A 16,059-nucleotide genomic window follows, 5' to 3' on the forward strand; every position below is an offset into this window, starting at 1 on the left:
TCTTTTTTTTTTTTTATGGTGTGATACGCAATCATTCAAGAGAAAGGAGGCTGACACGGCACGTTTTTAAATCATGCACAAACATCTTGGTTAAGCAATCTGCGTAGTGAAACTTTTGAGCCCAATTTTTTTTGGCTCTTATATATAATCCTAAACGTTGGAATATCTTATATGAATCTCTATTGTTTTATAAGGTATTGGTTTATTTGAAAAAAGTAAACAGCATCACCAACTCATTTCAGACACTTCTTACAAAGCTTTTAAATGTAGTTTCTTCAGAAATTTCCTGGAAAAGTTGGTGGGTCATGCCACCATTGTTGTATAGTATGATATGGATGATGTGCTCTTCACTTTGAATCACGGGTTTTCTTTCCTTTATTTGTTTTTGCAATGAAGATAAAACTGGGTTGCTTCTAATTCTAACTAGTTGAATTCATAGAGTCAATTGCCATTTCTCTCAACTTTGTGGTTCCTCTAACCATATTGATTTGGCTTTACTTGACTTAACTTCCATGGTATTTCTATTCGAACTACCTATACGTACGTGTGTTGATCGCAACTAACATCATCATGTTGAATTTGTTTCATCTTACAGATGAAAAGTCAGTAATTAATTTAAGTTTTTAAGGCAAGTAATTGCAATTATGGTAATTATGTAGTACTTAAGAAATTAATTAGGTTTGAGTCTTCCTTTTGATGATCCACTGCATTTCAGGGAAGTATATAAACTTTTTTCAATGAGAAGCAAGCAAAGAACTAATTAATGGACCTCTTGCCTTGTACCAGATAGAAACAAAGTAGGATCTAGCAAATGCAGATTGCAGAAGATGGGGCAAATTTCAGCCATTACTTGCAAACTATGGAGCTAATTACAACCACCACTGGCCAACCACTTTGACATGGAGAGAAGTCTGCTAATAATTCCTTTTGAAAATGAGTGGCAATCCAAACGATAAGCACTATTAAATGATACCTAATAGTTCAGTTCATCTCTCAAAAAGTCTTTAAACCTTCTTCACTCAATACCAAATATCGAGATTAATTATCACCTACGTTATTTGCCAAGTGTGATGAGTTCAATCATGCATGTTAATTTCGTAGAAAGAAAAATGAAGCATTTAACAAGGATGCTTTTCGTTTTAGTATGCTCTCTCGACCGATCATGCAAAAATATTCAGGATGTTTTATTGTTTTATATGCTTTTAACTATAAGTTGCATCATTCCCGGCCATTGTATTTAAAATGAAATTTAATTTACATGCGAAAAAATTGATAACATCTGATATATTTATCACTCATTCATGAAATAATTAAAATGGAAAATCCCAATTCATTATTTCGACAACAATTTGCTCCCTTCATTCTTCTTTTAGCTGCGAAATAAATCAAACAAAGGATGTCCATTATATTTTTATCTGGTATTCTTTTAATTTAGGTTAGGGAGAACTACTGTTCACCCCCAAGGTTTGGCGAAACAACACTTTTTCATCTGTTAAGTTTTAAAATGACATTATCCCACCCTCTGTCAGGTTCTGTTGGTGTTTTCTCTTAATATTTGATTGAAAAAACAAAAATATCCTCACATATTTGACTTTATAATTTTTTTTTGTCATATCAATAGAGTTAATTACCAAAATACCCACTCTTTAAATATGAAATTACTAGTATGTCCTCAACTTTATATGAAAATTAAATTACCAATTTGTCCTTGTTTTTAATTAAAAATAATGTTTCAAATGTATGAAGTTACCGATGGATTTTTTGAAATTTAAAACCTATAGAATTACCATTTTGTCCTTATAGTTGCTGCAACCCTAAATTGACATTTATATTTAAATTTTGTCAATGTAAACCCAAATAACACAAAGTACTAGCATTACTAACATTTGAAAATAAGAATCCAAATTGTAAAATTGCAGTGTACATATATATAAATATATATTTTTTGTCAATTGAAACCCAATAAGAATAGGGAATTCAATACCAAGAAAATAGGTTTTTATAAACTTTTTGCAAAGATAAAAAATAGTACTGTAGAATTAATAAGAAGCAAAAGTGTAAAACCAAGTAGCCACAAATTACAAAAATAGAGGAAGCTTTGCCTTATCAGATCAAAAGATTTAATTTTATAATGATTTCAGGCGATGATTACACCTAAGCATTCTCAACATATTTAATGTATTTTCCTCTTCTAACTAATTGCTTTCACAAGTTGTCCCGAAAATAATTTATGCTGCCAAAATCGTAAATTATTAGAATACTTCAATCTACTTACCTTCATGATGTCTCCATCTTTCTAACATTAGTGCTACACTTGAAATCATCGTTAGAATAGAACCTTACACAAAAAAATATACCATTCCTTAATATTCTGTCAATTGAATAGAGAACATTAAAGTAACCAACAAACAAGGCAAGATTTGTGACTGATCCCATCAAAATAACCATCAATTCAACAGAAAACATCAAAGTAACCACAAAACAAGTCAAAATTTGCGACTATCCCATCAAACTAACCATCAATTGAACAGAGAACAACAAAATAGCCACCAAACGTCCAAATAACCATCAAATTACCACCATTCTTTAATACTAGGCCAAAAAATGTTGAAAGATAAAATATGACCGATCCCATCACCACCCCAAATTTGCAAATCGTTCAGAATTACAATAGACTAATTTATTGCCCAATAAGTAGAGGTGGAAAAGCAACCGGCTCGGCCCGACCCGCAGCTGGTTGCTGTTAATGGCGGGTCGGTCCTAACCCGCCCGGTAACATTGGCAGGCCAGGTTAAGCCCGCCAATGTTAGGGAATTGGCTGGTCCAACCCGGACCGCCAACCCTAACCCGCCGGGTTAGGCCACGTATTGGGCTGGATTAACCCTCTTTTTTTATTTATTTATTTATTTTTATTTTGTTTAAGTTTAAATGTTTAATTAACTTTTCAAATGAATAATTAACAATTTATAAATGAATAAATGTAATTGTTTTTAGTTAATTGTTAATTTCTTTTCAAATATCAATAATTAAATTAAAATAAATTTTTTTTTTTGTTAACATTCCAAATATTAATTCAATTTTAATACATTAAAATTGTAATATAAGAATAATTAAATTTATTTATTTATTAAAAAATAAAATAAGAAATTACAATAATTATTGTCTCGTTAAAAACCTCACCAAGAAAAACCCAATAGGACAAAAACTTGGTAAGGAAAAAAGAGTGCAATAATTGACAATTAATTTACAAGTTACAATTTACAAAACAACTAATTTTGGGGTTCACTAGGACCTCCCTCATCCGTATCATCTATATTACAAAATTGAAATGATTCTATTAAAGTATCGTCGACAACCTCGTATTGACCTTGATGGCGCGACCGTTCCCAATCTCGAAGACATGTGAGGACTTCAATCATTTGTGGTGAAAGTTTAGTCCTCCTTTCATTTAAAATTCTTCCACTTGCACTAAATGTTTGTTCGGATGAGACGGTTGAGACAGGAACAGCGAAAACATCCAAGGCAAGTCTTGATAATACTGGAAAAATACATTTTCTGGCTCTCCAATACTCTAAGAGATCAAAGTGACCTGTTGAAAACATTTCGGGGGTTGCCAAATATTGTTGAAGTTCATTACTCTGCGACTCCATGGAGGACAGCATATTAGTTGTTGTTGTTGTTGGTGGTGGTGCGTCTGAAGAGGAGGCTGTGCTTCGGACTCGGGTCCTCTTCGGCCTATTCAGTGCATTCCAAGAGAATAAGTCTTCATTTGTTTCTTCTGCTACAGCTTCTCTGGATATTTCGCCTCTTTGCGACTGCGGGTTCCCATACCTGTTTTCATATTGGAAATATACTTCGAAAAGACTATTTTTTACCTCTCCTATTTGATTGACATATGATTCGTTTTGTAAATTTTCACTTAAATTGTCAAGACCATTTTCTAAACGTGCTAATTTAATTCTAGGATCAAATATAGCACCTAAACAATAAAGAAAAGGAACGGGTCTCCAATATTTCAAAAATTTTTTTTCCATTGCCTTTATTGGTGCATGTAAAATTTCATCATCTTTGTTTTTTGTAAATAACTCGGAAATTTTTATAATTGCATGTATTACCAATGGACTAGTAGGGTAATACACACCAGAAAGTTGTAAAGTGGCTTGGTAAAAACATTTGAGAAAAGAATGAAATACTTTAGCTATCTTCCAATCATTTTCTACCAAATGATGAGGACCTCTATTATTTGCTACAAAATAACTAATTATATTAGCATAAGGTAAACATGAATCAAGCATTAAATAAGTACTATTCCATCTAACAGGCATATCTAATGCAAAAGTTCTAGGAGACATATTTGATTTTATACAAGCTTCTTGAAATTCAGCATTTCTTTTATTACTACTAGTAATCCAAGCTAAAGATTCCCTAATTCTATCAATATTTTGTTTAATTGTTTTCATACCACTTTTCACAATTAAATTAATAACATGACATGCACAACGTTGGTGAAAAAACTTCAAATTATTATATAAAAGATAATTATTTTGAAAAAATTCTATAGCTTTACTATTAGAACTTGCATTATCTAAAGTTAAACTTATCACTTTATCAATAATATCATAATCTTCTAAAACTTCAATAATTTTATTATAGATTTCTAAACCACTATGATCCACATCCATTAATCTAAATCCTAATAAAGATTTATTTAATTTAAATTCATTATCAAAATAATGACTAGTCACACAAATATAATCTTGTTTAGCTCTACCACTCCAAATATCAGCAGTTAAAGCCACACTAATATGACAAGTATGAAATTTATTTTTTAATTCTAATTTCATTTTTTTAAACAATTTTATTAAATCATTTCTAGTTGCAGTTTTAGAATAACTTTTAAATCCTGGAAAAAATGAATTTTGAACAAATCTTTCAAAATATTTATCTTCTGCCATATTAATAGGTTGATCAGATGCAGCAATATATAAAGCTAACTGTTTCCTATATACATCAGAATTATAACGCCAATTAGGACCCATATTAGTTATTTGAGTTTGATTGCTTTCTCTATTTCCATGTTGATTAATATGTTTATTAGCATGCCTTTTTAAAGTACTAGTACCATTACCTGAATCAGCTTTATAAATATTTTCACAGTATTTGCATCTCGCTTTCTTGACTTGAACATCATTTTCTGTCTCGTAAAACTTGTCGAAAAGCGCCCAAACGTCAGATGTGTGTCTGTCTTCGCTTTCGACGGCAGTTGATGATCCCACCTCAGCTTGAGATGAAGTTGAACGAGCACGACGATTACGAGGACGACTTCTAGAACCACCGGAGCTGTTGGAATCGGGGACATATTTTGAGGTCCATCGGATTCTGAGAATGGGAAAACGAGACTATTTGAATCTCCTCTTGCATTTATGTTAGTGAAATCAGCAGGACTAGGACTAGGATAGTAGTTTCCTTCATCATTGTAATTGATGGGAGAGAAATATATATCCATTGTAGGTGAAAAAAAAATTGATGTAGAAGAAATAAAAATTAAAGTAAGAGAATTGGAATATGGAAATTGGAATTTAGAATTTGGAAAATTGGAAATATGAATTAAAAATTGCAAAAACTAATAAAAATTAAAATACGAGCAAATTGATAAATGATAACAAAGAGATTAAGAGAATAAATGAATAATTGAGAGATTAGAGATTAGAGAATATGAGAGAATGAGAGAATTTGAGTTGTGAGAAAAATGTGAGAGTTTAGGCCCAATTTATAGAAAAAAATAGGAAAGAAAAATGACAAAAGACCCCTCCAACAACTATAAAACGGCTATATTTCAAGGGTAAAGGGATAATTTGAAAAAAAAATTATTTTTTTTATTTTTTTCGGCCAACCCGACGAGTTGGCGGGTCTCTTTTAAAAGAGACAAAATAGCAACCCGTCAGGTTGCGAGTTGCCATTTTGCAACCCGGCCTGCCCGGGGGTTGCTGTCGGGTTAGGGTTAACCCAGACTGCCATATTGGCAGTCCGGGTTCAACCCGCTTTGTTATGGGCCGGGTTAGGGTTGACCTGCCTAACCCGGCCCATTTGTTCCACCTCTACCAATAAGGCTTGATAATATTTCATGGACCATCAAAGACGACTGTACTATTAAATACTCATAAAAACATAATCATAATTTTCTTAAACTATCATGATGTAACAACCATTGAATAAGTACTAGAAAAATTTCTAAAAAATTGTTAATATAACATATTAAGACAGATGATAAACTAATTGACCCTGTACATGTATTTTTGTTGCATGGTTAACTGAAATCTCTTTAGAAAACAAAAGAATTAGTGGGTACAGAAAGTCTTGATTTTGCCTTTAATTTTGGAAGGTGGTGCATGAGAAACTAAAATGTGACATATATGAACAATCATTACTTGCAGACCAAAAGTTTTAACTTACCTTCTCAATACCCCCACAAGAAGTAACCTCCGCAAACAGCAAATGCAAATCGAACTCCTTTCCTCCAATAATTGAGATCCTACAATCATAATACACATTGACAACAGATTATTAATAGAGGGCATAACGAAACTATATTACCTCCAGCTTTGCACAAATTAGACAAAGAGAAAATTAAAATAATGAACATATTTTAAGTTAAACAACTTTTAAAATGCAATCAAACATCTAATTCAGTATAGTTTTTGGCTGCCTGTGTAAGCAAGATTTAAACGAAAATAGTATGGCATTTAGTGAAGACAAATAGATAAGATGATATGTTTTGAGATAAGTCCTTGAGCACATATATTTAAAGTCTTGAAAGACAAGTAAATTAAACCTCTACAAGCGAAGATGATCTCAATTTTCAACCAATGGTACTACAAACTTAAATGTTTCAATTTCATAATAATTAAAATAATACAAGAACATTGTTATCCACGGAAATAATATATATCAACACCATAGCTTCTTATTGTGGTCTCTGCAAACTCACATTCTTATCATTGTTGAAAACAAATTCTAGGACTCTTTAAGATCGATTAGAAATTGATAAAATATTCCACAAATGCATTGTCTTTGTTTCAATTTGATGCAAGATTAGTCTTTCCCATTATCTATCAATAAATCTTAATATGTAATTAACTTGAACACTAGAAGCCCCAACTTCAATATTCCCTATCCGGAAGACTAAATGGTTTAAAATATTGCATCAAAATTTCACAGGAACTTCAACTGAAGATTCTCATCAAGACAAAAGGCATCAATGGCAATACAAATTTTGAAATTCGTTAAGCATAATTGGAAGTACCCAAGACTAATGGAAAACGATCGAACATTAATACCCTTGGAAAACCTTTGATAAAAGTTGAACAATTGCCTCACAAACTAATAGTCATTATAAGAATCCTTATTTAGCACCAAGAAGGACTCCACTCTAGAACGTAACCTTTTTTTGTTCCTTCTAAAAAGCTCTATAATTTAACCACTAAGAACCAAATGAAAAACACACAACAATTTTGTTTTAACCTAAAATAAAAACAACAAAAAAAGAAGATTACCCACAACTTTCAGCTCAGTAGTCGTTGACGTTATTTTTCTCTCGTTGTCGTAGCCAATCGTCGCTCACCTTTCAAACCTTTTTTTGTCAGTCGTCGTTGTTAGTTGCCAACCTTAAGTCCCGAATCGCTTCAGTTTCGAAGAACAGGAAGAACACAAAATCAGCTTTTTGTTAGTCCGCAGAATTGTCTTGCATTCAAACCACTACCATGATCACTTTATCTCAGCCCGAGAAGACACCAAAATAGAAGGCAGTTGTGTTTGGAAAAGAAACCAATATGGTGTAACCTTATTACGTACGATGAGCAAAAGAAAGCGTTACCACAGAAGATGAAGAAAACCCTTCAGTTTCAGAGAGCAGAGAGAGTTACAATTGAACTCTAGGTCAATCGTTTCAGTTTCTCAGAGTAGAGAGAGAGAGTTACGATAGAATACACGCAACTTTTTATTGTTATTTTTTTTTTCAGAGTTAACCTCCCGCAACGTGGCAAACATTCAGTGACTAAACCCTAGATTTCAATTTTTTATTTTTGCGGCTTGATGTAAATTAACCATATTACCCTTCTTCAAAACGGAAAACACTAAGGGGGCGTTTGGTTGGGGGTAACGTGGGATTACTAGGGTTATATCATCTTATATTACTTGATTATCACGTTTGGTTGTCAAGTAATATAAGATTCCGATAATCTTCAAATACCAATAGTAGTTACTATTGGTAATATTGGAGGTAATATGATTACCTCTATTTTCTTAGGTATTGTAATATTACCAGGGTAATCTTTTTTTTGTTACAATTTTATCTCTTATTAATAAAATTTTAGGACAATAATACCTTATTTTTAAATTTATTTACATGAATGTTGCTTTTACTATTTCACCCTAATTCATTAATATTTTGGACAAAATTACCCTTGAATTCAAAATAAATTGCAGCCCACCCAAGCCACAACCCCACCCACCTGCCACCGGCAACCACCGCCGCAGCCAGCTACCACCGCAACCGAAACGACGTAAGAAAGGCTGAAAATGGCCGTCGTAAACCGATATGGCCATTTTTTACCAGATATCTGGTCAGAAATGGCCAGATCTGACAGCCGGATTCGTCATTGATCTGGCCATTAAAGTCAGATACTCAGATCCATCATCGATTTGGCCGTCGACGGCCAGATGTGTCACATCTGGCTAGATCTCTGACCGGAAATGGCCATACGGTGCACAAAGACCATTTCTGCCTTCCGTGCGCCATTAGGTTGCCGGCGGCCTACAGTGGTAGCCGACAGTGGCGGTGCTTTGTTGATTTTCCAAATTTTTATTATGGAGTTGTTTTTGCTAAGTTTTTAAATGCAGAGGGGGTTATATAAACCAAATAATAATCAATATTAAAAAATAATATAATAATAATACTTAATTAGAGGACAATTCAGTAATTTAACTAACATATCCATCAATTTATTTCTCCCAACCAAACATATTAATATAACATACCCACTAATTAATCAAACATATTTTCCTAAAGATTCTCAGTAATCTTCAAGGTAATCTAACTTTCCAGTAATCCAATATTCCCGGTAATCCAATAGTCTCTGAACCAAACGGCCCCTAAGAGAACTTGACGGAGGGTGGAAAAATGTCGTTTTGAAACTTGACGGATGGAAAAGTGTCATTTTGCCAAACCTTGGGAGTGAAAAAGTCGTTCTCCCTTTAGGTTATAGCCAAGCTTAATGGTCGAGCACAGTATTAGCAATATGCTTATCAAACCTAGCCATTTATAGAAATTTGGAAAAATATAACAAAGGCAATTTGACTAAAAAACATTACTGTTTATATTTAAATTTTCTGTACGACGTTTTTCACGTTATCAACAGGCCATGATCCTCAACACGAACACCCAAATTGACAACGACTACGAGTAATGGTGTGGGGACCGACAAACATAAAAGATTTAGTTGACTGACAAGTGTTGAGTCGAGCCAGGGCAAAGTAGTTCTAAATCTATTATTTTAAAGAAAATTAAACAATTCATAAATACATTTTGCATTTCAAATGGGTCAAGTTGGTAAATTGGAGTAGACGGTAAATCCGAAGGAGAAGTTGCAACGAAATCATTAATAAATTTATAAAATTATAACTGGAAATTAGATAATCCCACAACCGGACTGAATTCATTGAGTCAGGTCGGTACCCAAATTTTAGTTGACTCTAATTAGAAGCACCACCAATTTTATGATGAAGCAAAATCTTCGATCAGCCAACTGACCTTTCGGACAGTTTTAATCAATTATTTTGTTCCTTTCTCCTTTTATAAGAAAGGTGGGTTTGGATAGAGAGAACAGAATGACAAGGCATTAAGGATCATGAATCAATAAATTAATAATCTAATTATGTACAAATAAAAATGGGTTTGTATCCAAATCAGAGAATAAGATGAGAGGAAATTGCATGTACAGGTATTTACAGAGGTGTATGAACAGGTTTTAAGAAGAAGACATAGTGGGCATTTTCAGTTGCTGATGGGGAAGTACTTGGGATGCGAAGGAAAATCATATTCCACATGTAACTGCAATGTGAAAACAGCATACCCCAGTTACACAGATTGATTCTAAGCTAATAAATTGGAAAAAAAAAAAAAAAATCAAATATTGATGCTCAATAAAACCATATCTTAACTCTAGCAATGGAACAAAATAACTTCCCATAAAATATCCAAAACCATAAATGTAACATGCCTCACTTAGTATTTGGATGCCATGAAACATCTAACAAAATCATAAGTTGCATGCTATCTGACTTCTGTATTAGGCAGCAAAGCTGCCCAGTAAATGCTAGCAGACCGTGGGATTATACACTAGATCGGGTGTTCATGATACTAAGGACAACAAATAGCATTTGCAATCAAATGACACGCATATTGAAGTATCAATGGAAATAAGTTTGAACCAAATAGTAAAACACGCAGAGACACGATACCTTGCCCTCATCAGAATCTGAATGGCGCTGTGGGAATACAACCTTCATATCATTATACAAGTAAAAGCGTCGCTCTGCTTCACTATCCTTCTTGTTACTCACTGGTGCACTTAAAGTATCAGATTTGCACCTCTGGACTGATCTTGAAGATCTTTTAGAACAAGGACATAAAAACCTGAGGTGAAGAGCATAGCGCAGAACACCAGTGCCAGTATTGTTCCTGTTGACCTTTGAAGGTCTATTTACAGATTTGCCCTCACTTCCAAGGAATGTATTTGAAGGGCTGTGGTCCTTCCCACCTGAGTTCATATATTCACTACCATTGGATCCACAAGATTGGCTGGCAAGATTCCCATTATAACCTGGACCATTAATTTCAGTCTCTCCTAGACCCTCCTGCGGATGTCTATGCACGATATCAGGTTCATTCGTATAAGCAAAAACTCCACTAAATGGTGAAGATTGACTAATGTTTGGAGCAGAAGATGGCTTGGCATGGTTTTTTAATTCACAATCTCTCTGTCTTCCATTTTCAGGTATAGAAGTTGGTGCAGAAGAGGCTAAAGTGATTCTTTGGCGGATGAATGTCTATTTAAACATGCACAAGGTTCAAAGAGAAGCATCAATTGTCAGAATCTCACCTTATACCGAGAATATAAATAATTGAAAAACAACAGAAAACTCATTGCTGTATAAAACTAAATTATAAAATAGAAGTCCGATCCATGATTTTGCTTTACACATCGATGAAAACAATTGGTTTGTTTCCCTCTTTCAGGGACTCGCAATTTTCTGCAGGTCTTACCAAAGAGTTTCATGACCTCCTAATGTCCCAAATATCCTATTTACATCACTTTAAAAAATATTGAAAATAATGTACAAGCATCCAAATACAAGTAGCATAGATCGGAAAAGCCAATTCTCTGCTGCCACAAACAAGTAGCAGAGTTCCTATTAGTCTCCCTTCCCATACTGGCAATAAAAAGTTAAAAGCTGTATATAAATGACTAATCATTCCACATTTCTATAAGCTTCATACTTTCTATCATAGTGAGAAAAACAGAAAGGATAGGAAGAGCATCACGTAAGATAAATTCACACACAGACCTTGAAGGAAGTAGCTGTACATAATAAGACATAAGAGAAAAAAAGATGTCGATTAAGCACTAGAATCTATTTTTCCTTTCCCACCTTTGTACCAACTGGCATGTCACTCAAATCATAGTTGCAGAAGAAGGTGTGAATAGGTGTCTTTTCCGGATTGCTAAGAACCTGCAACCAATTAAGTCTGTCAGTGTAAGACATCTATCTATAATATTTATGTATATCTTTATATTCTAGAATAATTTAATAACTCAGTTATATAAATACAAATGTATAAAACAACAGGCAAGCAATATCTTGATGTTAGTCAAAAGCATGAGCAGATGGCAAGTAGACATACAGATAGCAATAAATCTTCATAAACAATTCATTCCTAAATGAGATTTTGTCTATCTTTATAAAACATTCTCTCGTACAGAAATATAAAAGGACAAAGAAGGAAGAAATGATGATAATAAATATGCACAAATGGTAACCACAGCAAATATACAAGTAGGCTAGCCAGCCATGGGTACATCCCAATATTCCACTATGAAAAACAATTCCTAATAGATTGATATAAGGACAAAAATCCTTTAAAGTAATGTGATTTAGCCTATAATATAAACCACTGTCCAGATTAAAAAGAGAAAAAATCAGAACTCATGTTTTAATTTGACCACTTAAAAAAATCTTGACGAATATATTACCAATTGTATGCGCCCTTTCATAGGTATACGTAAGCGACTCCTATCTGCTTGAGGGTCATCAATGCTAAGGCTCCTTCTCATTTTGGGGCTTTTAGAATTGTTTGATAACAACTGTCCAGTAACATCTATTGATGAATAATATAGCAAGTAGTTATCGCCATCAACACTATTTACAGAAAATGGAAGTTTCTGTGATTTCAGTGAGAAATTTCCTCCGGTCACATTAAGAACAGCCAGGAAACCATCAATTCTCTGCATATTAAAGATGACAAAACAAAAAATTATTAGCCTACAGACAGTGGGCAAAGGTAAAAAGGCCAGTGAACATGCCATGAACCAAACAAAATTTCATTATCACCTCAAATCACAAGTTAGAATGCTAACCTGACTAACTTTTCCAGATAATAACCGACCAGACAACAAGGACTCCTCAAACGAACCAACCAAGGACCTCCTAACTGCCAGTCCACTGACACTTCTTACCAATTTGACACTTTGAGAAGTAAGTTCTGAATCCTGACCCCAATGACATTCTGAGCCAGTGACAACCTCAGGAGTGAACAGATCTAACTTTTTCTGCACATAATTAAAATCTTCAAACAATTTACTTGGCATCATAAAATCCTCAGCCTTTTTGGAAGATAAAATGCCAGGGAAAGTTCCATCGAGCGACTGTTCCATATCCTTCAAGGTTATATAGTTGTCATCTAACTCTTTATTTACATCTCTGCATCCGCCCGGAGATTTTATTCTTTCAGGGAATTTTGGACCAAGAGGAGACAGAGACAGGGGAGGTGATACCACATTTTTCTTAGGTATAGCTATAGCAACAGTTGATGACTTCCCTTTAGTCGCTCCAGAATCATTACATCCAGATGAAGTTATTAAATGATTATGAGTTTGCTGCTCCTTGTTCCCAAGGAAAGGGCCATCAGTGGAAAAGTTGAAGTTTTCTCCACAATTACCATCTGGTGAATTCTTCCATTCTGAAAAACTAGAAGTTGACCAGATCGGAGAACTGAAATGATTGGAGTTGCCAATATGAGCTTTCTTATGCTCCTGTGAGATAGGCAAATGATCGTTATTGTTTTTGTCCAGGAAAGCATTCTGATAAGAACCGCCACCAATCTCCAGAGCATCACCATCAAATTGATCAGGGAGAAGCATTTCACTCAAAGGAGATAGTAACCGCTTCCTGGCCAGTGAACCAGTGGCCTCAGCTGCATTACTATTCATATTCACCACAGGAGATGAAGACTGGTTTCTATTAAATGCAGCAGCATGGGAATGCAATGCCTTTGATTCAAAACCCACAATCCTGGGAAGGGACGTTTGAGTTTTCTGCCCACTTTTGGTGAGCCATCCATTCTGTTCCATAGAGCCATTATTCAGACTTTGTATATTTGATCTACCATCTTTATACACATGCAAAACATTTGACTCCTTGGGAAGCTCTGAAATGATTTTCCTGGGGTAATCTCCAAAAGAAGAGCACGGAAAATCTATCTGCATTCTATTGCCAACATTTCCTCCATGCATCCCAACTAAATCACAACTACCCACGTTAACAATTCGTGGGGTTTGCACAAAATTGCTAACGGATGCAGCCATTTCCTCAGCAATACCTCCAGAAGACACCTGAGGCAAGCCCATCTCCAAAGTTGAGTATGTTTCTTTTCAAATGTTCAAAAGGATCCTCTTTTATTTCCTTATTATCTAATCTCGTGTGCTCTATTACTTAACCACTCTTAAGCATCTTCCTGAATAAATATCATTTTTGATGTCTCCAATGAACCAATGGAACTCAAGTTTCTCAATGCTATCGACGGTACTATTGAGAATTTAAGTTCACTGGCTAGAATTCCCAAGAAATAAAGAGTACATTCACCAAAATAAAAGCTAAATCTATGGCAGAGGCTTCTACAATCTATCTACCAAATTCAATGCCATCTCAACTACAGATCCTTCTTCAGATTATGCAAAAGAAAGCCAAATCTAGATGCCCAACAGAATATTATAACATCATTCGTTGTTCTCTCAGCTCTGAACCAGCCAGTAAAGGGACAAGGGTGGTTCATGGGAACCAATGAATTATCCTGGAAATATAGTCACAAGAACCAAACTAAATGATTTTGTTACCATAAAAAAATATAAACAGAACATAAAATATACATCTACAAACTTGAGTCTGTTTTCCATGTTAAAACCCATTAAGCACACAATTCATAATCTCCGTAACTGAGCTTAAGTAATCTTCTTCACAAAAAGTAACTGACATAGAAATATGATCATACTCAGATTGTCCAAAGGACCGCATTACATATTATTTGTAGATCATCAATAGAATTACAGGTTGTTATTTTATGAGAACTAAAGATTCTTATAAATAACTTCAAAAAACAAATAATTCAACACCAATGTAATCACCAACAACCCAGAATCACAGCAACCTTAGCAAATAAAAGCCAATGCCTCAACCCAATCAAGAAGTACAAAGAAAACTGCAGACAGAAGCACAGATTCAATGGTCTACAACTTCTCTTCTTCAAGATATCCACAAACCACAATAGAACACAAAAACTCATCAATTATTTTAGCTATAAATGTACAAGGATGCATTTGATTTCTTAATATTGGTTTACAGAAAAAAAAAATTATGGCAACTCTGATTATACAAAAGATAAAATTTTCATCACCTGGGATCATATAAACATAAGCACAAACTGAGCTTAATCTGAATACAAGTATTTGTCCTCGGTTTTGTTCTTCATTTATCCAATATCAAAAGCCAAAACCCAGAATATATATATTTACTATTGAACCCAGAAACAAAATTTCTTCCTTTATTCCAATTCCGGAAAGAACCAAATAGATAGCAACGTACATCCCCCAGGACTTAAAAAACGCAACTTAAACAAACTACGTCGATGACATTAAAGCCAATCATCATAAGTTTAATCTAAACAGACCAAAAAAAAGACGCACCGTGATTATACACATGAAAACAAACAAAACCACCCTTAATTCAAACTTGCTTGCCTCTAGAAAGAAGAAAAGCAGATGGTTAATTCAGTCAAAATAAAATTTCTTCTTTTTTCTTCTGCTGCGGGCGTCTGCTTCTTGTATTGTCTTTACGGCTCCACGCATTTCCATAAAAGACTATTCTTTAGTTTGTTTTAATTATTTTAAAATTTTCTCTCTCTAAGTAGTCTATATTTTTATCTCTCTGTCTATATCTTTAATTTGTGTTGGGTGTTGGTGATCAATTATAAGCCTCCCGTGTTGTAAAAAAATTGCGCGTCATCGCTTCAACAGAAATTTCTGGCTCTCTTGAATTTGTAGTTTCTTCCTAAAGTCTAAACCAACCGCGTTTGCGCAACACCCCATCATCACTTTATGTTTCAACTTGCCTTCTCCTTTTTTTCCTACACGTCATTGTCATCTTTGTCTTCGTCTTGTTAATTCATTGATTACATAATTACACCACAACTTGCTTTCCCCTTTCACCTTTGCCCTTTTATAGAATGGACCATTACCAAGTTTGGTGGTGCGGTGCCTATGGTTTATAATTGGGAATTTGTCGTCTTCTTTTTTTCCCCTTATAAATGATAAGTTTTAAGAAAATATATCTACAGATAAGCAAAATTTTATTTGTTGTATGTATCTTAGGTTTTTATTTCCACAAGCCTACTTGAAAAGGTCATACACAAAAGGTATATAAAGATTTACGTTTTGTTAATTTTGTAAA

At 34.1% G+C, this 16,059-nt stretch overlaps 1 protein-coding gene across 1 annotated transcript; it reads right to left on the bottom strand.

Annotated features, from left to right (window-relative positions):
* Nucleotides 1–9,906: 9,906 nt before the first annotated feature.
* LOC116112435 lies at nt 9,907–15,627 on the bottom strand. The gene is made up of 6 exons (XM_031398581.1): nt 15,297–15,627; nt 12,696–14,407; nt 12,312–12,563; nt 11,710–11,790; nt 10,519–11,106; nt 9,907–10,108 (listed from the first exon to the last, which is right to left on the bottom strand). The coding sequence occupies exons 2-6, from the start codon at nt 13,962–13,964 to the stop codon at nt 10,052–10,054; spliced, it is 2,247 nt and encodes a 748-aa protein (XP_031254441.1). The 5' UTR covers nt 13,965–14,407; nt 15,297–15,627; the 3' UTR covers nt 9,907–10,051.
* Between the last annotated feature and the right edge of the window lie 432 nt (nt 15,628–16,059).

Source organism: Pistacia vera, unplaced genomic scaffold, assembly GCF_008641045.1.
Source record: "Pistacia vera cultivar Batoury unplaced genomic scaffold, PisVer_v2 Contig120, whole genome shotgun sequence".
NCBI classification, from domain to species: domain Eukaryota; kingdom Viridiplantae; phylum Streptophyta; class Magnoliopsida; order Sapindales; family Anacardiaceae; genus Pistacia; species Pistacia vera.

Bases quoted from the DNA above. Each gene is read 5' to 3' on its own strand.
- LOC116112435 (XM_031398581.1), bottom strand. From the start codon at position 13,964: ATGGGCTTGCCTCAGGTGTCTTCTGGAGGTATTGCTGAGGAAATGGCT. The intron at 12,564-12,695 runs GTTAGCATTCTA...TTTAATATGCAG, and splicing joins TATCTGGAAAAGTTAGTCAG to AGAATTGATGGTTTCCTGGC. The intron at 10,109-10,518 runs GTATCGTGTCTC...TTCACATTGCAG, and splicing joins CAGATTCTGATGAGGGCAAG to TTACATGTGGAATATGATTT.